General features: G+C 42.2%; 3 protein-coding genes across 3 annotated transcripts in view; 1 reads left to right on the top strand and 2 right to left on the bottom strand.

The window, feature by feature from the left end:
• The window catches only part of LOC108925672 (coiled-coil domain-containing protein 60-like), a 46,358-nt gene extending 40,695 nt beyond the window's left edge, over window positions 1–5,663 (bottom strand). The window contains exon 1 of the mRNA XM_018737821.2: window positions 5,043–5,663. Coding sequence (XP_018593337.2) covers window positions 5,043–5,252 — 210 coding nt within the window. The 5' untranslated portion in view covers window positions 5,253–5,663. The remainder of the gene's footprint in view (window positions 1–5,042) is intronic.
• Window positions 5,664–8,985: 3,322 nt separating this feature from the next.
• Window positions 8,986–10,790, top strand: LOC108925669 (uncharacterized). Its single transcript, XM_018737817.1, has 4 exons — window positions 8,986–9,112; window positions 9,199–9,262; window positions 9,433–9,559; window positions 10,045–10,790. Exons 3-4 carry the CDS (start codon window positions 9,461–9,463, stop codon window positions 10,636–10,638), a joined length of 693 nt encoding a protein of 230 aa, XP_018593333.1. The 5' UTR covers window positions 8,986–9,112; window positions 9,199–9,262; window positions 9,433–9,460; the 3' UTR covers window positions 10,639–10,790.
• An 843-nt stretch (window positions 10,791–11,633) lies between these two features.
• On the bottom strand, window positions 11,634–23,625 carry hspb8 (heat shock protein b8). The gene is made up of 3 exons (XM_018737816.2): window positions 22,779–23,625; window positions 19,195–19,258; window positions 11,634–12,575 (listed from the first exon to the last, which is right to left on the bottom strand). The coding sequence occupies exons 1-3, from the start codon at window positions 23,164–23,166 to the stop codon at window positions 12,407–12,409; spliced, it is 621 nt and encodes a 206-aa protein (XP_018593332.2). The 5' UTR covers window positions 23,167–23,625; the 3' UTR covers window positions 11,634–12,406.
• Between the last annotated feature and the right edge of the window lie 250 nt (window positions 23,626–23,875).

The following is a 23,875-nucleotide window of genomic DNA, read 5'->3' as shown; positions in this document are numbered from 1 at the left end:
GAGGAGATGCATTGCTTTCCCCACGATACGAGTTCCTCGAAACTCCAGGAAAACACTGGGTCATGCGTGGCCAACCAGGTGTAACCCAGAATTACCGGGATGTCCGCGGCCCTAATGATAAAAAAGGAGATGGTCTCCACATGACATGCCCCTGTCTGGAGGCCGATCTCCTCCGTTTTGGTGTCCACTACCCCAGTCACTAGTGGTTGCCCATCAAGCGCTTTCACCCGTAATGTGGCCTCACAATGCCACGTGGAACAGCTGTGGGCTTCCGCAAAAGCGGCATCCATAAAACTGCGTGTAGCTCCCAAGTCTACAAGTGCATGCGTGACCCGCATGTTAGGACAATAGGAACTGTGAGTTGAGGGACTGACTGGAGGAGTCTACTCACCTTGGATGGTCTAGCTTGGAAGCTCCCTGCAACAGGTCGCTGCGGACAGGCATATAGGTAATGCCTGGCTCCTCCACAGTAAAGGCAAAGGCCCTCCTGGAAGCGTCGCTGCCTTTCAACAGGAGAAAGATGTCCCGGTACGACCCGTAAGGTTGTGGGGTTTTCTCTGGTGGTGGCGGTGTTGAGGGCTCACGGGCCAGATGGTCCAGGGCAATCGCCTGTTGGATGCACCGCTCCAGAGTCTGTTCATCGGCTTGGGAGGCGACCGAAAGATTCATCGATTGAGCGTGGGCGACATCTGGTGGCGATACCGGGTAGTGCAAGGAGATTCGCCTCTTTTTGGACTCAGGTTTCACTTCTGGGTGCAAGGTGCGCTGGAAGCGCTTTCAGCGCATTCTGCAGACGAGCGAACGCTGCTGGGTCCATTTTTTTCAAGGCGGAATCTTCTGTCATGCGAAACATAGGGAGCCAGGATGGCTGGACCCAAGTGCAGCGTCATTCATCCGGAGTCGAGGGAAGAGGCGAGTTCTCGGTGTTGGGGACAGGCGAAGGGTCGGTCGATTGGCGGTCAGGGTCAGAGCGAAGATCCATGAGCGAGGTCAGGGGACTTAACGAAGGGGCAGTCGAGTGGCGAAGAGGACAGGAATGAGGATCCGTGGATGTGGTCGGGAAACGAAGTGAGGATTCGAAAACCAGAGAATGTGAACTGAGAGTTAGCGAAGCGTGTGAGTGAAGCGTCGCGAAGAAGGGCGGTTGTCCCTGACGAGGTTCCGCAAAGGTATAGAAACTGAGGAGGGTCTTTTAAAGGGTGAGTGATCAATCAGGTGCAGGAGCATTATCGGGTGCTGTTGGTTGTGTTGTGGGCGTGGACGTGACACATATCTGTTATTGTTTGGGTTTAGGCAGTGTTTTGTTGTCTAGCAGTGATTGTGTTTTGTATACAATACTTTTCGTTTATGATTCCCCAGAAGTTACTTTTTATTATCAATGGCTAGCAAGCAAAAGCGTGAGCATTCCGATTGTTCTGAAAAGAAAAAGCAAAAGGAAACAAATTGAAAAGTGAAAATAAAAGTGCAGCATGAAAATATACACCACTGTATTTACATTACTATTATTCTAACATCAATGTGTGAAACTGGTGCAAAAAATATTTAAAAATCCTACTCCACAATGTGGTATTAGTGTATTTTAATTGTTTATACAGTGCTGCTTGAAAGTATGTGAAGCCCTTGTGTCCCTTAGTTTTACCACAAAATTATTATTTAATCAGAACAGTCTTTTTCATCTGACATAATAGGTGTGTAATTACCAGTTTCATATGTTGGTTTACAGGAAACCATGTGCACAGTAGAAAAGCCGAAGCAGTGCAGGTGCAAAAATAAGTGAACCCCAAGTTGCATTGCTAAAACCAAGTAGGTAAGTAGAATCAGATGTGTAAATTACAATCATTTATTCATTTTATAAGTTTATTTTAAGATTTAGATTGCATACGTTTATTTTAATATTGTATACAAGAATAATGAGCATCCCTACAGTGTGCACATTTCAAGCAGCACTGTATATCCTTTTGATACATAGAATAGAGTACTGGGGGATTTTTGATTGACAAAGCCAACTTACATTTTAACAGAATCCTGTGGCAACTAGAGGACCACTTGTTTACACACGTTTAAACTACATACTGCATAATGTAAGTGTGCTAAAAATCATTCTTTCAGCTTTGATATTTTAGAAAAAACCTATGATACCAATGCTTTTGTAAAAGTTTGATATCCAGTCAATCATTCTGGTGTTCTCTGTTAAGAAGCTTTTGGAGTCTTTGTGATTTGCAATATGCATGGACAGTGATTTGCATTCTCAACCCAAATCCCTGCAATGCAATACAACTTGCAATCATTCTTGTTTTTATTGCCTGAAGTTATTATTTTGTTGCTTAGCAGGCAATTTTACCAGAGGTAACAATTTTAGCCAGTACTCCAACTTGAAGCAGAATTTTAATGTTCTGTTGTCTTCCATTGCAATTTGATGTGGCATAATAAATCCCTGGTGTTTCTCCTCAAAGCAATATATTATAAACATAAATGCCTGGCACAATCAGCATTCACCAGTTTTAAATGAAAACTCAGAGTCTGTTCAATGAAAAAACACCTTACATTGGTGTCATGTTGTTCACTCTATACAGTCATGTGAAAAAGAAAATACACCCTCTTTCAATTTAAAGTTTTTACATATCAGGGTATAAATAACAATTGTCTGGTTCTTACCCACCTCTATAATTACACAATCACACTGTTTCCATAGGAATTAATAAGGTAATTAGCAGCCAGGTTTAGGTAAAATACAGCAGCAACTGCAAATCATAAAGACTCCAAAAGCTACATCTAGGTACCTATAGGCCTGGTTCAACATACTGCTTTAGGCCTGCGACAGCTGCTAAAGTAGCATTGGTTAGAGCTGCTGCCTTTGGACCCAGATGTGGTAGGTTCCATTCTGATTTTGTGCTGTAGGACCCTGAAGCAAGGTACTTACCCTAAAATTGCTCCAGTAACATTACCAAGCTATATAAATGTGTAAATAATTGTAGGTAGACTAACATTGTTAGTCGCTTTGGAAAAAAAAGTCAGATAAATGAATACATGTAAACATGTTAAATTTCATGACAGTAGGATCAGAAAAAGACTAAACAAAATTGACTTTCATGGAAAGGTATCTGGGAGGAAGCCCTATTGCTCAAAAAAGAACATGGCTTAGGTTTAGGAATTTGCTTCTGAACAAACAACTAGGTTTCTGGAACTGTCCTTTCGATAGACGAGACCAAAAGTGTTGATTTTTGGTCATTATACTAATTGCCATATTTTGCAAAAATCATATCACCACAAACACCTCATAACAACCATCAAGCGCAGGAGTGGAAAGGCGATCATTTCAGCTTGTTCTGGAGCGACAGGATGTGGTCACTGTGTAGTCATTGACTTGACCATGAACTTCTCTTTATACCAAAGTATTCTACAGACAAATGTGAGGCCATCTGCCTGGCAGATAAAGCTTGGCTGAAACTGGGTCATACAACAGGACAATGATCCTAAGAGCACCATCTCCATCTGAATGGCTGAAGAAAAGAATCAAGATGTTGAAAAGGCTATATCAAAGTCCATTTCTCAAAGGCTGTGGTTGTGAAATATGTTTAGGGTACACAGGTACAACAGACAAGGGGAAAGTGTAATGGGTATGCATCCCACCCTCACTATTTCTATGTAACTCCTTGGAGTACCACTGCCAATACCTGACAAGTTTGACACCGCTGATGTGCTACCATCCATTCTCATTCCCTGCATTATTATTAAATCATTTAGCTGAGGCTTTTTCCAAAGTAAATTAAAATGTGTGGTTTGTATACTGAACTACTTTATAAGTAAATCTTCTAACAGTCTGCACCAGTGCAGTAAATCCAGTCCTTAAATAGTCCAGCATATGTTATTCTTATTTAATAGGGCTTGTGATAAATTAATAAGACAAATGAATGATGTGAGTCAAACATAATTACAACTTTCCCAATATTTTAATATATCTGGGCTCAAAACAGGCCAAGCATGGCATTTGTCATACAGTCTGGCAGATAAAAATGTCACGTCACATCATCAGTTTGCAGTTAGGAGACATGATTTGTGACATTCCTTCAACGACAGACATCCCTGCCCATTAGAGGGTGGTCTATCAGGAGCTCAGGAGGGAGACAGATCTCCCGGGACTGTAATAAGGGCATTGAGAACATCACATCGCAAGTCTGTCGTGAAAAGAAGGCCCCCGCACGCCTTGCAGCACGAGTGTTCCTCCAGGGCCGTTTCATTGTGAGGACAGGAACGGCTCACTCTGCATGGCCCATCAGTCCAGCGCGTTGTGTCAAAGATAGGCTCTGAACAGAAAGCCAAGTCTGCGGTTTCTTCTGGAAGCTTCTCTCCTACATTAATTTGGCACATTCGCCTGATTTCAAAAGAAATTAACCTAAATAAGTATATTTTGGATAAAACCCACCAAAGACAAGTCACTGGGAAAACAGAATTCAACCATACAATTTTTCTCATGCTATTAAAGAATGGGGCAGCTGAGAGCATAGCAATTAGAGCTGGTGCCCTTAGATCTGAAAGTTGCTGGTTCAGATCTTACCTACTGCTGTAGTACCCTTGAACAAGGTACTTATCCTAAACTGCTCCAGTAAAATTATCCAGCTGTATTAATAGTAAATAGCTTACTCTTGTTAGTCATCTTGGAGAAAAGTGTCAGCTAAATGCAATAATAATTAGTTTTACTACTCGGGAACACCTTTGTCCCTCAAGTACTGCCTGTTATCCACCTCTGAAGTGCACATTCGAATCCGTATCCACATTTAAATGGAGGAAAAGATTCTACTGCTGGAATTTGACTCAAACCACTCATAATATATCCTGAAGTAATAGATTTAACGGTTACTGACACCAGTAGTAAAGAACTGACTCATTTACTGAATTTCCTTCAAATGTTGTTACTAATTCATACTTACTCAAAGTTACTTCTGTGCTGCTCTGTTATGTTAATGTGTGACCGAGATAGATAGATAGATAGATAGATAGATAGATAGATAGATAGATAAGCTGACAGTAAAAATGTTCCGCACCTGCTGGAGCCGTCCCACTGAGCGCTGTATTACCGGTTTCCGTTCCAGGCAGAGCGCTTCTCTGAGCTCCCCGGCGGCCACCCAACCCAGAGCGCGACAGCCCTTTGTGCTCGCTTGTCGCTCTGTCCGCCGCCGGTTCTCCTGTTCCAGCTTTCGCTCGCGGGCTGCTTCGTACGCGACGCCCCGCGCGCGCAACATATCTACCGCCATGCACCCAGTCAGGGGGCTCGCGTCAGCGCGAGACGGCGGAGGTCTACAGCGCGCGTGTGGCGGGCCGCCATAAAGGCTGCGAGGGCCAGCCCTTAGTAAAAATTGATTCACACTTATTTGGTTTTCTTTTATAACACTTACAAAAAATCTTAGTCGAATCTCTAATCTCGCCTGGCTATGTTGCCACACACACGCGAAACAACAAGCGGTGTGTTTGGCGCGTCGCCCTTAGTTACGAGGAATGCTCAATGCACTTGAAACACCGACTGGTCCAGCAACACACGTGAAACTAACGGCTTGATCGTCATTTTCTTCTGAAGTAACGTTAAAATCTCTTGTATTATAATTTCCTTACTTTGACTTATTTGAATTTCATTATTTCACGGTGAGAGGGGGGCGTGGTGGCGCAGTGGGTTGGACCAGGTCCTGCTCTCTGCTGGGCCTAGGGTTCGAGTCCTGCTTGACATGTCTTGTGACAGACTGGCGTCCTGTCCTGGGTGTGTCCCTTACGCTCGTTTGTTGCCGGGTTAGGCTCCAGCTCCCTGCGACGCCAGATGGGACAAGTAGTTCAGAAAGTGTGTATGTATGTATTTTACTGTGTGTCTGATTTCATAAGATAACACTCCACAGAACATTAATAGATACTTGTGCATATGCAAGCTTGTATCCTCCAGTATTTTTGTACATAACTCCATTGATTGAGAAGTATTATTAGTATTTTTGGTCTTCCCAATTTGTGTAGAATTCCTTCAAGTTGAGTTAATATTTTTTGGTTCTCCAAATGTAGTCCTTCTAGCACTGTTGCTAATACTTTGCTCCCCCAGTATCACAGTAGTAAAACACAGTAATATTGTTAATATTTTCAGTTCTTACAATGTCTGCATAAGTCCACTGAGTAGTGTTAATATTTTTGGCCCTCCAAATATTTGTGCATAACTCCTCATGAATACTACTGCTAATACTTCTGGAAAAATTTTTATGCTTCTGACCTTGTGGAAACTCCATAAACTGACAGAATGTGTTTATTTCCATTATCAGCAGTTAACAGTCATTTTGTTTTTTTGCAATGTCTACAACTGCTTGTCCCAAGTGGGGTTGCGGCAAGCCGGAGCCTTACCTGGCAGCACAGGGCACAGGGCCGAGGGGGGACACACACACATCCTGGACGGGATGCTAGTGAACTGCAGGCATGCAGCATAACAGACGTAGGCCAAACCCGCCACACCACTGCACCCCCCCCCCACTAAACCTTTTTTTGTCAAAGCATTTTATTTTCCACCTGAAATTTGGAATGCTTTTTTATGTCATTGGAGATTATACATTCACAGGCTCATTTATTTAAAGGCCCTCAATCTGACTGCCTTTCATTACAGATATTTCTGGCGGTGCTGCTTTATTAAATTCCTCTAGAATGTGCCAGTATGGGTCTGGTCCATTAATACTTTGAAGCAGAGGTGCAAACTAATTAGAGAGAAAAAGGACTGGTATGCCGCTGTCCTCACTGCCATTAAAGTGGATGTTATCACTTTAATTAGGGCACCGCCAACACTTGGATCCATGTGTCCGAGTAAAATAACCTCCAGTTGTTTCCCTTACATGAAACTACCATCTCTTCCAGCCATATCTTAGAGCAGAGCCACATTCTGTATTCTGCTGCAAATTAACCAAGGCGTTCTGAAACTCTTTGGGATGCAGGGAAGCCTGTGGCTGGGAAAGTTGCCTTTTGTGACCTCTCAGCTTTTGCTGTGCCTTCAAACATGAAGCCATGTCATATTCATCTGTCATCCGTGTGCGTTCTGCTTGCTTTGGTTCTAATAGCAATAGCACGTCCTCCAGACACGCCACATGTAGTGCCTGCTCCTGCAGGCTCAGAACTTAACAAGTAAGCCCTTAATGAACGGCTCAAGCAGCTATTAAATGTTTTGCACCATGTCAGGAGGCAAGCAAGGCTGTGTCAGTGCCTGTGAACCGAAATGTCACTGCTGGAAAGAAAAATCAGTTCACAAATGATCTTTCCTCTCTATTTTGTGTGTGAAGAAATGACAAAATTGTTTACTTCCTTTACCTCAAAATTGAAGTAATTTTCCGTGAATTAGGCTGAACTAAACATCAGTATCATCATGTTTACAGGATATGCATGCTACTGCATTTGCATTTACATTTATTCATTCAGCTTATGCCTTTGTTCAAAGCAAAGTCCATCTCAGAAGACAATACATAAGTGAATTTCACCAAAAGAAGAAGAGATCTGGATACAGACACATGGTTCTTGAGTCCTGTAGCTGCAAATAGTTTCTTTTTTTTAAAAGTTCTTATTAAACGGATAACACAGTACATGTTTACAGAGGTCTGGGAGAAGTGAATCTGAAAGAAATGCATTTTGGTACCCTTTTTGAATGTCGAGAGGGATTCAGCAATTCTGAGTGAGAGAGGAGAGTTATTCCATCACATGAGAGACAGAACTGAAAAGCTTTGTGCTTTCGATTCTAGGTTCTTGAGCATAATATCAATCAATGGCACTGATGACCTTTCCTGTCTGTGTTCTGTGTGAAGAAATGGTCAAAGTTGTTTATTTCTTTTTTCTCAAAACTGAAAACATTTTGTGTGAATTCAAACTACTGAACACCAGTGTGATCATATGCTCCCAACAGACACTATGGCATTTTCTTCCAGTTTCCTGAACACTGTGCTGTTGACTTTGATGGATTTCCTCAACTATAGTGTTTCACAACTCCAGGTAAAATTACCATTGCCTTCCCTGGTGTTCAGAGGTTAGCTGGCACAGAGCTCCATCATGTGCCCAAGGGCGGCAGTAACTATTGAGGGGATAAAACGCACCGTCATGTGAAAGATTTCGGTGGCAAGCTGCGAACAACAGTGTAGCCACTGTGGGCTGGTGTCATCCACCAACTATTTGCCATTTCACCTTCAGGGCTATAAATACAGATAATTAGCATCTCCTTCTCCATGGGCCAGCAGAGAAGTTGGAACCTTTGTCTTCACAGCCATCACCTCATTCCTACATTCTCATCTCATAGGATAACCATTAGTGCTTAATAAGTGTTAAGACGGATGGCTGGGCTATATAAAGGGCTGGAGAGATGTCTCCTAGCTGCACAAAGCTTTAGCACTCATTAATCTCGACACAAGAGCACGTGAACGAGAAGAATTTTTCCTAAAAGAATTGTCCTTTCTACGTCCCACGTTTTTTCTTTATCAAATATTCTGAGCGTTTGTCATGGCTGAGTATGACAAAATTTTACCTCCTCCGCAGTTTTGCCAAGATTTGAGTTGGGACCCCATCCACAACAGGGCTCCACCAAAAGGCATTTTTGACCAGGCGTTTGGGGTGCCTCATTTGCCTGATCCAGGTGACCGTGTCGTGGGTAGCTCCTCGTGGCCGGGGTATGCACGCTCCCGCCTTTTTACTACCTCGGCGCAGGCTTTCATGCAGCCTAGTCTCTGGCTGCTGAAGCAAATGTCGAATGAGCTGTCTGTGGTGAGGAGCGAACGAGGACGATGGGCGGTCAGCTTAGATGTCAACCAGTTTGCACCTGAAGAAATCACCATCAAAGTGAAAGAAGACTGTCTGGAGATAACAGGTATCACTCTCCTAACATGACAGATAAATAAAGCTAGGGAACATTTATTTATGTAGCTGATGCTGTTCTCCAAAGTGACTTAGAACATTAAGCTACTTAGTATGATTTACTTATTTATGTAGCTGGGTAATTCTGACTATCAATTCAGGGTAAGTACTTTGATCAAGGGTTCAGCAGCAGAAGGTGAGACTTAAATCTGGGTCCTTAAGTGAAAGGCAGCAGCTCTAACCACTACAACACCTGCTGTCCCTACAGGAAGTAAGTACAGCTACAGAAAGAAAATATTAGAATTATTTTAATTACATTTGAACTGTTTTTCTGATGCTGGCAATGTGTGTACCCAGGAAAGCATGACGAAAGGCAAGAAGAACATGGATTTGTCTCAAGGTGTTTCGTCAGAAAATACAAGTATGTTAGTGTGCATTCTTACTCAACAACTATAAATATAACACGCCTGAAAGTTCATTTTTGCATTAATCTTTCACATTACAACAGTCAAAAAAGACCTTTGAAGACAGTATTAACTCAATTATCCATGCTCCCTGCTTGTCATTTCTACAATGTTGTATTCATAATAGGCTCCCAGCCAATGTAGATGTCGAGCATATGACCTCCTACCTATCAGGGGACGGAGTCCTGTCTGTGGAGGCCCCACTACCAGTCCCAGAAGAAGTGGTCCCAGAGAAGACTGTCATCCCCATTCAGGTGGAGAAATTATTTCAAAATTTCATAGAGACCTAGAAAACTTCTCATCCTCCTTTCTCCACCAGCCTGTCTCTGAAGAATTGAATGAATTTTTTTTTGTTTACTCAATTTGTGGTCATGCTTATAGGCACATATTCATGACTCTTTTTCTTTAATTGGCTGGTATATGTTCGAGGGATAAAACTTTTTCTTGGTATAGAGAGATGTGTTTTATAGTTTGAGTTGTGCACAGGTATCAGTGTTGTTCATTATTTTAAAATGTTTGGCTGAAGTGCTGTTCTGCTATTAACTTCATCCACCATTACTCTGACTTAATTGGTTAACCTGTATTGACAGACATGAATACATCCTCTTGATCAACATCTGAACAACAAATTACCTTTAACAACACCAGTTTAAAAGTTTAAAAGAGTTTTAAAAATGCTTGCACCCTAGTTTCAGATTTTATTCATGGTACATGAACAATGCATCTTGTATTTGGGTAGGTGGGCAAGGAAAAAGTAGAGGAGAAGGATGCACAGATGGAAGAACATGCAAGGAGAGAGGAAGAGAGTGACCCAGCAGACCCTTTCCGTGTAAACAGACAGGCATCTGGAGAGGAACCAGAATATGGGGACACGGCCCAACAGGCTCCTGGTGTTGTTCCGACTGAACCTGTTGCTGGGGCTGGAGAGGAAGCAGGGCATCCGGGTGATGAGCATTTGTCCCCAGAGCAACAGGATGAAATCCGCCCCGCAGGGGGCGTGCTTCAAGAGCCACTAAAGCAGAAACCCATTGAGGACAGAGACAGGGAGGACCCGCAAGGCCACCCTATGCAGCGAGAAGAACTTGGTGAGGTGGATTCTGAGGCATCAGGCGCTGTAGCACAGGAGCAGCTCGATGAGCCAGTGCAGGAGGGAGCGGTTCAAAAAGATGCTGAAGGTGAATTCATGGAGGGTCCTCCAGGACCCAGTGAGGAATGTCCTCCCGAAAGAGCAAAGCCAGACTCTGCTCAATCAGAAAAGTATCAGAGTCCTGAACTGGAGGTCCTAGAAGGACAGGACATAGAACAAGCTGAAGAGCCACCTACCAAATCTTGATCTGACAGAGGGCTTCTCACACCTTGAACTGCTTCCAGAACCTGCCAAATTCCAGTCTGCTCTGCTCCAGCCAGCTACTTAGCACTAAACAGACCCTAAGCTCAAAGTAAGGACTCCACACTATACTCATGTTATTGAGGAGCGCTAATAAACCATTGCACATGACGATACCAGTGTCTGTATGAATTTTTTTGATAATATATTTAATGATTAACTGCCAAACCCTCCATTGTCTTACGAGACATTGCAACTGAAACACAGCAGTGCCTTTTGAGAAAGCTGTGTATAAATATTGCATACAAACTGATTTTTAGCACATTTTGAGATTTTTTAAATACTTCAAATTATAATCGCTGATATACCTTCACACACTACATTTAGGTTACATTGCAAATGATAACTGCAGAAATTGTAGCGCCATACATTCCTATATATATATATACATATATGTAAAAAGTTTTCTCATACAGACCAGGTGGTCCACGAGGGAACTTAAGGGCTGCGTGTGGCCTGCTGTCTCACATAATACAGCCCACAAGAAGATCTGAAAAATTAATATATTCGACAACTGTAAATTCTGTAAATTCTATTGAATGACATGACTATAGTTAAAGACAAGTATGACACCTACAATTCTGAGATTTACAATTCAGTGTGTCATTTACTATAATTCCATATGTGGCCCTCAGACCATTTCACAATGACTATGGCTCTTGGCCAAAAAAAAGGTTGTACACATTGGATAACGTGTTAAATAAAATACTGTGATATGTATGCAAAGTTATGCCATATGACTGTTTTCTCAAATGAAGGCGTAGCATTGAATATAATTCCCTACTACAGACCTAACACTGTTTACCATACAAGCTTTCTAAAGAAGCCCATGATGAGTCCATCACCTAATTACTACTGTGTGAAATAAAATTCAACATTGGAACACTTCCCTGAATCCTAAGCACTGAACAAAAGGCACAGATGTGACATTGTATGTGCCAAGAGGTTTTATTGTGAATACAATGCAAAGACATCGGTCAGCCTCCTGTCAAAAAATTGTTTATTTCGTACAGGATACAACATGACATGAGTAAGTACGAAACAAGGACTTGAAACAAAGGAATACCATTTTGTAAGACCACTTTGATTTCTAGACCTAAGAATGAGTTTGTTCAAGACAATATACTTTAAGCTTTCAAAACACTGGCAACCCTCAAATCACTCACTGAGATGTGACAGAATTACAATTTCTTATGAATTCCACCTCCAAATGCGATTAGGGACAGAGCCCATACGTGACTTTTAGTTCAATGTATTGATAGGTTTGTCTCACCTCCTGTAACTAGAGCTACAGTGCAAAGCTTTAATACACCATAAGTTCAACTGTCCAAGTTCACACAATACAGAGGTGGAGGTGTTGCTTTAGCAGGCTATCAAAATTTTGTATTTGGCAAATGCTGGTGAAAACATCTTTGGGTACAAGTCAGGCACTAAGAATTATCATGGGATTGTTCATATAAGCAGCCACTCATCTTCATCTCTGATTGATCCCCTTCATTTGCTTATGAAGCTCAAAATATGGTCTGATGCCAGAAGAGTATGAACTGAATTCTTTGGTACCCAATCTTGGTACAAAAACTGGATGGGGCCCGATCCCAAACTTCATGATGGGGCAATGAGGCTCACAAAAGGACCGATGGTCTCTTATGTAGCCCAAATTCTCTCGTGCCCCCCTTGCATGCCACTGGACACCTTGCTGTGAATGAATGGGCTATTAAGCCTTGGTGGCTTCCTGAGTCTGAACATCTTTCTCTTCCTCCTCGTTTACAGGGAATTCGCTGCTGAAAAGGTAATAAGGGGGCACTGGTTGAGCCTCAATTATGAGAACCCCTTCAGGGGACAAAGAAGCAAACACTGACAGGGGATCCACATCTCCTGGTATTCTGAAAGATAGAAGAACCAGTGTTAGAACCAGTGTTATATGAGAGAAAAAGTAAATGCATGCAAAAACACAACACAATGCCAATGGCTCAGGTTATCACTTCAGGCACTCAATAACATATTACTGTCAAAAACATGAGATATACAACTGAGCCAGAGGCTTTGATTGATACCCAGTTAAATCCCTAGGAAGAATTGACAAAAGTGATACATAAGCCAAGACTATCTTCAAGAGTACACTATTTGGACATATACCCTAAAAGCATATATAACTGACAAGTATGGTTGGAATATAAACATTGTATAACTCGTATCTCCAAAGCCAGAGGATACATTTCAAATTTATACCTTGCTTTCATTAAAATCACCCTACAAGCATCAGTTGCTGTGGAAAAGATTTGCTTCAGGTACAGAATGTCAGAGTAAAGTTTGATTGCAATTAAAAATGGAAAATTCATCAGATTTTTTTTCTCCCCAGCATTCTCTAATCAGCTTGCATTTATTTTCAGCTTGTTCGTCGGCAGCTTTCACAGCAGGAGAGGGAGCAAGAGGAATATGACAGGCGAGAAAGAGGATGAGAGTGAATATCACATCTTTTTTATGTTCGCAAATTAATAGGCCGCATAAGTGGGATATTAACACATTTGTAGCATTTATACATGGACTTCTATTCCAAGAGAATATACGCTCCTCGTTACAGTTACCCATAGATGTGGTATTCTTTTTCTTTAATCATCCACATTAATTTTCACATTCTGGAGCGCATATAGCAACTCAGCTGCAGAACATGCAAAAACATCCTTTCGACTGTTATCATAAGAAAACTTTTCATAAATTGTGATGAAGTAATTTGAATGTGTTATAAGCCATTACTGAAATTCAATAAAACAAAGCATCTGAATGAATTTGGTGTCTATGAAATAAACAATTCCCAAATGTTTTTTTTATATTAGGGAATGTGACAGTAAGACATGAACATCTCTTAGTAGTATTCTCCATTACTTTTACCTTAACATAAAAATAAATGTTAAATTTTAAAATAATTTAACAGTGCTGTTTTTCCATTATGGGGGTGCGGTGGTGCGGTGGGTTAGACTGGGTCCTGCTCTCCGGTCGGTTTGGGGTTCAAGTCCTGCTTGGGGTGCCTTGAGACGGACTGGTGTCCTGCCCTGGGTGTGTTCCCTCCCCCTCCAGCCCTGAATTGCCGGGTTAGGCTCCGGCTCCCCGTGACCCCGTATGGGACAAGCGGTTCTGAAAATGTGTGTGTGTGTTTTTCCATTACATAATCCTTCTGTGATTTATCCTGCAGCTCAATAAGTGCAAGACTGTATTTGCTCCAACCATACTTGTCACTTCTGCATTTTTATATTGCAAAGTTTTGTTGTAGTGGCAGTAAGAGTACTAACGACAAAGAAAATATGTAGCAAGGGCTGTTTACTAAGTACTTCCTAGAAATACAAGTTTTGTTGTAAAAAGGAAGAACTATACAGCGAAAACTGAAACATCAAAACAGTGTAATGCAGTGGCATCCTATCCAGGTATATGATACCTTGTCTTGAACCTATCTTTCCTGGGGACCCTGCACTGGACAACCAGTTTTTGATAATCCAAGAATGAATGCCGATATTATAATGATATAAAAATACAATAATTATACTAAAACTAATACCGCATAATAATGAAATTTGGAGAAGTTTCCATAATGCCACTAACTTGTTACTTTAATGAAAAATGTGGTCTTGTAAGTGAGTTTGTTTATTTTTGAGCGACTGTCAATTATGACTGAAGGAAGGTATCACTGGTATTTGAAACTCATTAAAATACTGAAATGATCATTTTGTACAGTTGCCACAAAACAATGTCATAATATGTCATAACTGTTTGTAGTGTCTCATTTTGCATCCCCAAACTCCACAAATGAGAACTGTTTAACACCAGCAGTTTTGTCAGAAGAGTCACACACATATTTGTCAGAAGCGACAGACAATACGCTACAATTCCCACTTCTCTCATTTTTAACATATGCAAATACCAACAAGCACATCTGGTTATCATCATCAGACATTTTACTGCACACAGCAGCAGTTTTGGAGAGGCTAAATTCACTTCAAGCCCTAAACAAAAGTACCCCCCTGAGCCATAAAATATGGCAGACATTAGTATTTATGCCTAAATTCCCCTTCCTTAAGAAGAGGCACACAGGACAGTGCAGAGAGCTTCAGAGATGAACCCTGTGATCTGCGACAGCTGAGGAAAAGGAGAGCGAGTGCTGAGGCTTCGTCGAGCACCTAATAAGGCCTTGCCAGACTTTCTGTGGAAGCTGCCAAGTTGTCCTGGTGCTTAAATAAACTTTGGAGCCATTTTAGAATTCATGCCCACCCTCCATTCAATTACCAGAGCTGCTCTAAAATCCTCGCCCAAAGCTGTGTGTTTAGAGGCAGAAAAATGCAGTTTTTTTTGGCACCATGTGTGGCATCCAGCAAAAAGAAAACCACATTAAGTACTTGCCCCGAAAGCGCTCGCCTACAAGCAAAGCAAACACTGCATGGAAAAGTCGTCATTTGTGGGCAAAGTCACATCCCTCAGGCAATGTACAGCGTGGCTCATGGTGTGACCTTATCTGTCTGCTACCCAATTTTGTGTACCTTTGGAAACATTTTTCCTGACTCACATTGATTCTGTGGAACTGCCAGAAGGAGAGAGGAAAAAAAAAAAAAAACCAATGTGCTTTTTGAGAGACAGTGGGATGTGGCTCCCGGAGTGCAGAGAAGGGAAGACAGGTCACATATCACACGGGAACATTCACACTGATTTAGTTAGGAGCCATTAGACAGTGTCACACCAATTAACAAACAGAATACAGAGAATGCTTCAGGCATTGCTGAATGCATGCCGATGTCATTATATAAAAGTATATATATATATAAAAGTGTGTATATATATATATATATAGGGGGTGCGGTGGCGCAGTGGGTTGGACTGGGTCCTGCTCTCCAGTGGGTCTGGGGTTCGAGTCCCGCTTGGGGTGCCTTGCGACGGACTGGCGTCCCGTCCTGGGTGTATCCCCTCCCCCTCCGGCCTTACGCCCTGTGTTGCCGGGTAGGCTCCGGTTCCCCGTGACCCTGTATGGGACAAGCGGTTCTGAAAATGTGTGCGTGTGTGTATATATATATATAAATAAAATACACACACACATACACTGTATGTTATAATGATTATCTATGGCTCATGATAAGTATTTCAAATTCTAAATCATATTTACAATTTATTTACTTAGCCGAGTCTGTTCTCCAAAATACTGTAGAATATTGATCCACTTAGTTATTTCCCATTTACACAGCTGGGTACTACAGTAGGAGGTGACATTCAAACCCAGCCCCTTTGAGTACAAGATGGCAGCTCCAATCATTACACCACCTGTTGCCCTCAGTAGCTCCAAGCTGTGTGTTTTATTTTATTGTGCAGTAAAGCAACTTTGATGTATACTATTGTATATTCTGCCCAAATGTAAAGCTACATATTTCCTGAAAGGGTGGCACAGTGGGAAGCGCTGATGCCTCATAGCACCTAGGCTGTTGGTTATTCGCATTGGTTTTTTCCAGGTGCTCTGGTTTCCTCCTGCACACGAAATACATGTTTCAATTGACCTGCTGTCTCAAAACTGCCCTCAGTCTTTAGTGTATGACTGAATGAGTATATGCATTATTGTCCTATAATACCCTGATGTTCCAAGCAGGTTTGATCCTGCTTAATGCCCTATACTTCCCAGGAGAGGCTCCAGACCACCATGACCCTGACTTGGAGAAGCACTTAGAGAAAAAGAATGAAAATGGCTGGTTCAGCAGAGTAATTCAGACACATTTCCTGAAGAAAACTCCAGCGGGGTCTGTCCTGTGACACGAAATACCTAGCAAAGCTTGTTACAGTTGCATCAAATGATATCTAACCCATACATTTGGTTCATATTAAATATTCCGCCTTCCTCTGGCCTTAGGAGGATAATGCTCTTCTGAAAAACCCTTTGTACAATAAATTATCATAAATCAAAGAGGTAATTACCATTAGTTTCAATGCGAAAAATTTTATGCATTCCTGAGCCCCAAACCTGGCACCCACTTATACTAAAATATAACCAAATCCCATTAAAACTGACACAGTTACTTCAACAGTTAACATTAATCGCAGGAAACATAAAAAGGCAGTTGCCCTCACTAATTACTCTAGTTCTGTATGGCTGTCTACCTGTACTCGTTCAGCTATTTCATAGCTGTTACATATAGTATACAGTACTTAAACACTCCCAAAAAACATACATATGATCCCCAATTTTTAATTCAACCTCTAGTGCCAAAAAAACTGATTAAAAGCAAAAATGGAAATCAATGAAAACAACGCAAATGAATTCATGCTCACTACACAATTTGATGTTGTGTGAACAGTCAAAACAGAGGCTATGATTACTGAAAGTCTAACTGGTGAAACCGGAAAACAAAGACTAATGGAGGTTCAGAACTTAATGCAGCACAAACTAAATTATAACTGAGAAGACGAACCCATGGTGGAAGTCTCACACTGCTCAGCTGTTGCCTCTCTTCAAATCTGATCCTGGTAAATGTGAAGGGATGTCTCCTAAACTGGAATGAAGCCATTAATTCAAACTCCTTGTAAAGTAAAATTTTCAGTCTGACTGGGTGAGTGTTGGGGTATGGCTGTATACATTCTTAAATATACAGTAACAAGATTGCATCTGCTTTGATGCTGGAGGGCCAAGTTTAGTGGTCAAATTGCTGGCTAACTGATGGACGAGGCTTTAACAATGATGTAAGAATGTTTCCGAGTGACTATGACAACACTGGTGATTAACAGCACTGTCAGATATTCTGCAAACCCATTACAGAACCAGTCACATGGAAAGTTATTTGTCCGTACTGGACCAGTAAAAAGCAAGTGTGAACTGTAATGCTGAGGTGCAACATTCCACGCATGCCTGTGTTATCACATCACAAGACAAGAGAAAAGGTGTGAAAGTAACAAAACCAGTTTGAGAAACCTGCAAATCTTCCCCAAACAAGCTAGGTAAACATTATCTGAGAAACGTGAGGTGTCACTTGACAACTGACTCAACAAAGGCTCAAATCAATTATTTAATATGTGTGAATGACACTGTGTATATAATATTACACACACACACCGGCCACTTTATTAGGTACACCTGTTCAACTGCTCGTTAACGCAAATATCTAATCATCCAATCATATGGCAGCATCTCAATGCATTTAGGCATGTAGACATGGTCAATATGATCTGCTGAAGTTCAAACTGAGCATCAGAATGGGGAAGAAAGGTGATTTAAGTGACTTTGAACATGGCATGGTTGTTGGTGCCAGATGGGCTGGTCTGAGTATTTCAAAAACTGCTGATCTACTGGGATTTTCACGCACACAGGATTTACAGAGAATGGTCAGAAAAAGAAAAAATATCCAGTGAGTGGCAGTTCTGCGGGAGAAAATGACACAAGAGGAGAATGGCCAGACTCTGTCGAGCTGATAGAAAGGCAACAGTAACTCAAATAACCCCTCGTTACAACTGAGATATGCAGAAGAGCATCTCTGAACGCACAACACGTTGAACCTTGAAGCAGATGGGCTGCAGCAGCAGAAGACCACACCGGGTGCCACTCCTGTCAGCTAAGAACAGGAAACTGAGGCTGCAATTCGCATGGGCTCACCAAAATTGGACAATAGAAGATTGGAAAAATGTTGCCTGGTCTGATGAGTCTCGATTGCTGCTGCGACATTCAGATGGTAGGGTCAGAATTTGGCGTAAACGACATGAAAGCATGGATCCATCCTGCCTTGTATCAACGGTTCAGGCTAGTAGTGATGGTGTAATGGTGTGGGGGATATTTTCTTGGCACAGTTTGGGCCCCTTAGTACCAAATGAGCATTGTTTAAACACAGCAGCCTACTTGAATATTGTTGCTGACCATGTCCATCCCTTTATGATCACAGTGTACCCATCTTCTGATGGCTACTTCCAGCAGGATAACGTGCCATGTCACAAAGCTCAAATTATGTCAAACTGGTTTCTTGAACATGACAATGTGTTCACTATACTCAAATGGCCTCCACAGTCACCAGATCTCAATCCAATGGAGCACCTTTGGGATGTGGTGGAACAGGAGATTTGCATCATGGATGTGCAGCCGACAAATCTGCAGCAACTGCGTGACGCTATCATGTCAATATGGACCAAAATCTCTGAGGAATGTTTCCAGCACCTTGTCGAATCTATGCCACGGAGAATTAAGGCAATTCTGAAGGCGAAAGGGGGTCCAACCGGGTACTAGCAAGGTATACCTAATAGAGTGGCTAGTGTGTGTGTTGCTAAAGACTGGCCTCCCACCCAGGTTTTATATCCTGCCTCATGCCCTAGGCTTCCAGAATAGACTCCAGACCATCATGACCCTGCACTTGAGAAATGGTTTTTGATAATGAATCGATGAACACATGACAAATAAAAAGTACACTCAGGCAACTTTAATTATTCATGATGTGGTGGTATAAGGGATCTTTCAGAGTTTATATCTATTTTTTTCTCTCAAGGAGTAGAACTACTCACTGGATTTTCTTGGTGAAGTTCTTGGTTACAATGCTTCCCTCCTCTTGTTTTTCTTCATGCTTTCCTACTCATGGGCAGCAAAATAACAGACAGAAAAATAAGAAAGACCTTGAGTATCACATTTCTAAACAACAGCTTTTATTATAAGATGCCCAAAATTCATATCCATAAGACAAATATTAATACTACAGAGTCCGCTTGGTCTAAGTAAAGCAGCCTACAAGAACTATGGACACATCTGATAAAGATGAAAAGAAAAGCAGTGTAAAATAAACAGTGCAGATCAACAGCTACAGTATGTGTCACCATGTTTGAACTGGACATTTGGAAACAGGAGAGGGGTGTGTACAAAGAACAGCACTTCATCCCCACTGTGAGATACGGAGGTGGATCGTTGATACTGTGGGGCTGCTTTGCTAACGGTGTCCCTGGGGCTCTTGTTAACATCAATGGCATAATGAACTGCACAAAGTAGCAGCATACACAGGCTGAAAACTTGGTTGCTGGTGTCATGCGGCTGCAACATCAACACAGGTGGGCATTCAGTTGTGACAATAACCGCAAACACGCCTCAAGGTGAAAAAGATATCTCTGGCAGAAAACAAAGTCAAAGTGTTGCCATGGTCATCACAGTCAGTAGACTTAATCCAGATGGAAAGCTTGTGGTCTGAATCGAAAGAGTTTGTTTGTAATTCTCAAGACAATGTCGTGGTGCCAATGAATGAAACATGTATCCGTCTGAAATCACGTTCATCTGTCAAATTATTCCAAAAAGTACTTCAAAAACATCTTACGGGATAGCATTATATTTAATATGTTAATCATATGTCATATGGGGCAGCTGAGAGCATAGTGGTTAGAGCTGCTGAATCTCACCAACTGCTGTGGTACTCTTGAGCAAGGCACTTACCTTAAAATGCTCGAGTAAAATTACCTAGCTGTGTAAATGGGTAAATAATTGCAGGTTGCTTGATGCTGTAAGTCGCTCTGGAGAACAGCATTAACAGAATATAAGTATTTATTATTCTCCTGTTATTGCCAAAAAAAGGCTTGTCACTTCCTTGTTAACTCTTCAGAACTGACTGGTGTAACTTTCGCTGTCACCTTCATAAGTTCATTTTGAACCCTCTTTTGTTTTCAGCGTGGTCCCATCTACGATAAGCCTGTTGTTTTGACCTCCTGTACACATTGTGTTGTACTCTTTGTAGTTTTACCATGTTGTATTGCTTTTTTTTGTGCAAGTAAACTAAACGAAAAACTACACTGAGGGCATTCCTAAGGATATCAAAGTTCAGAAAAGTTCTGGAATGGTCTAAGATTCTTCCCTGTATGTTCTCCGAACCATATTAAAAAACGTACCAAAGCCTTTGTGCTGTTACTCGCACCTGAGGTTTCATTAAGAACTAGAAAGGATGACCCAATAATTTAAGACACATACTCTTGCAGCAAATTCATTCATGCATGAATATTTAGTTTGAAAGAAGTGTATGTGAATAAAAGCCTGAGATTTTCCTTTTTTGTGGTAACACATAACTGTTTCAGTTCATCTCTATCAGCTGTAGCAATAATTTTGGAGGCTACCGTATATGCAGTAAATCCGAAAGAGGGAAAAGCCATGGCTTGAAGCGCTGGCTGATTAGTAAAAGTAGGGGATTTAAAATTCTATACCCTCATCCTGTTTGATTTGTCATGTGGGATCATAACTGGAAAACGGCAAAAAAAAAATCTTAGTTCAAGAGTTTAATTGGAGCAGAATTTTTTTTCTTTAAAAAAGTGACACTTTTTACGTGAAACATCGATATGGTCTTTCAAAGTGCAAGGCTGTGTGAATTTAATAATTTAGATGATGTTTTTGGTTTATTTGATTATTTACCCTTTTAGACAGTTATTCAGGTTACGTACCACAAGGTTTAAGAACTCAATTCAGGTTAAGTGTGCTCAACAGTAGCACAGCGGGAGCTGCAATTCAAACCTGAGAGACAGCTCTAACCACCACGTCACCTACTGTTCCTGCTCATGTACGTCTTTGAGTGTTCAAATGCAGACCTAGTTGAGATGCCCTTAGCTCAGGTTCTCTTTTCTCTGGGGCACACAGAGCTCTCCTTTGTGTCAGTGTCACGCTCTCATTCTTCAGCTGCTCTCCCCTACATCTGTTGCTTCCTAAATGTCAGGAAGCCTCACTCCTCTCATGGGTGGCTCATGTGCAACCTGAACCCCTATGTGTAACTTTATGGCCTGCAGAAAGTACTTGAGTGGGAGAACCCCAGAAAGTACCAGAAAGACACTAACGATGCCAGTCCACTCCTTAGTTGTTCACAGTGCGGGTTTCATATTCCAAAATACATCTGTGACACTGTGTGCCTTCTGGCATCTTGTAAACACACCCATCTCAGCTGCTGTCCTCCTAAGATGACTAGCATTTAATTCCAATTTCATTATAGCTCTCCTCCGCAGCCACAGTCACTCCTGCAATGTCAAATTAAAGTGGGGGACTATTTATTAAATGTCTTGTGCATTCTAAATATGCCCTACAGAGCAGAGCATGCAAAATGCATAGTAGCACACACCACAGGTATACAGTATAAAGTATGCACAGTATCAGCGAAAACTGTGACTATTTGTGGGCAACCTGGGTTATACAAATGACGTGTATTGAATATTGTGAGTGCTCAATAAATAAATAATAATAATAAAGTAATGCATGCATGCCACCTGTGAAGTGTCACTGGGTTTACACATACTACATGTATGTGCTTTTTATTTCCCACCCAGCATCTCTTCGGAATGCGGTCAAGTGACTTGTGGAGCCTCGAGACCCTGCAGTGAGTGAGAGGCCCAACTGGTGGATATAAAAAGCACAGCCATCCTGGGCCTCTACTGCTGCACTGATTGTCCAGTCTCCACCCAATATGGAGTCTTTTTTTCGAAATAATCAAGTTACAACTTTTCAAATTATGAAAAAAATAATAAGAAATACAAATTTCAATTTGATAGATAATTTCAAACTACAAAAATGCAGATAGTCATACTCTTTGCATCCCTTTTCATATATCACATTCATTATTATAAATAATGTTAATTATGTCATTCTGTTACTATCTATTTATACTTAAAATTAATTACAAATAATGCTAATAATGTAATTCTGTTATCTATTTATAATTAAAATTAATGAATATGATATATGAAAATATATTCATTAACATACAGATTAGCATCCTACGCCCTGAGTTGCCGGGTGAGGCTCCGGTTCCCCGCGACCTATGGGACAAGCGGTTCAGAAAGCGTGTGTGTGTATACAGTAATGCTAATTTTATATATTATATATATAAACTTGGCCATATAGCTTCTACGTCCTGCTGTAAAATGAGTAACCAGTGTAAGTAGTCAGTTGAATGAATAAAGACAACACGTCTGTCAGCTAATAAGTATTGATAGTGCCCGTTATAGTAGTGCGATAGGCCCTAACAGTGACTGTTCTCCCCGTTACTTTCGCTGCCGCAGTGACACAACGACCCCCTTTACAGTGTCTTCGGTCAGGCACCGTGGGCACTGCGTGCGTGAGGCTCCACTCAGTCACTCACCCGACACCTCCACGAAGCCCTCTTTTGTTTTCACGTGTAGCTCCTCCGCCCTGAAGTTGTGCACATTCACGCAAACTTTCCAGGGCTCGCGCAGGTTCGGCGGGGGCGCGCCGCGCGGCTCGTCGTACCACGAGCCGAACCCAGGGGGTGATGCCGCGGACGCGCGAGGGAAGCCCGAACGCAAGGAGCTCGACCAGGGCGAACCGAGTCGCGTGCTGAGCCGGGGGCGCGCCCAGCCGGGCCACTCCATGGACAGGTCGTCGTGGAAGGGCGACATCATCATGCCGAAGTCCTCGTCCATGAAGCGTGACGCGAGCGACGACTGCTCCCGAAAGGGGTCCCGGGCCACCCTGTGCCTGCCCAGCGGGAAGAAGTCCCCGTCCGCCATAGTTCACCCCACGCGTAGCACTTCCCTCGGGACGCCCGTTAACGCGCTGAAGCAGCTGTTGTGGCCACTGAAGGAGCGCGCTTTAAAAATGGCCGCTCGGCGAGTTCACTTCACCTCAGTTGCACGCACTTTCTGCAGCGGGACGTCCTGTTTTTACTCCGAGGCACATTTCTCGTGACTGCGGAGCTTTTTGTCCCATTTATAAACGCGCACGCTGACCCCCCCGGTTGCTGAACTGGAGGCAGCAGCAACTGATGATGATGATGATGATGGTACTTTGGGACAGCCCCTGTCCAGTTTTAGCACTGTCTCTATTTGTGTTTGTCTGTGTCCTCCCTGAAAGCAGCCTTCTCACCCTCTCACTCAGCCTGCCCAGATCTTCATCTCCCAGCCCCAAGTTCATGGCTCATTCGCTTTTTTATAGCACTGAGCTTGTGTCTTCAAGGCCAGCAAACATGATGTCACTGTTCGCATAAAAAAGAGAGGCTCTCAACAGCGAAACACGCAAACGCGTGTCCCGCATGCCTCGCCTCTGAAGTCACTTTTGTGACCGACACAGAGGATGTCCCACATCCCACACCATTTGCTAAACACATAAGCAACATCACTGCTTAAAAGATCAGGCAGCCATTTCAAATGGCCTTTATTTACCTCAGCATGAGTCATTTGTGATTTGACCTGGAGTCCAAAACAAAGTTGAAAGTCCAAA

Source organism: Scleropages formosus, chromosome 12, assembly GCF_900964775.1.
Source record: "Scleropages formosus chromosome 12, fSclFor1.1, whole genome shotgun sequence".
Taxonomy (NCBI): Eukaryota; Metazoa; Chordata; class Actinopteri; order Osteoglossiformes; family Osteoglossidae; genus Scleropages; species Scleropages formosus.
The sequence above is the reverse complement of the archived record's forward strand: the minus strand, read 5'-3'. Positions and strand labels throughout refer to the sequence as shown.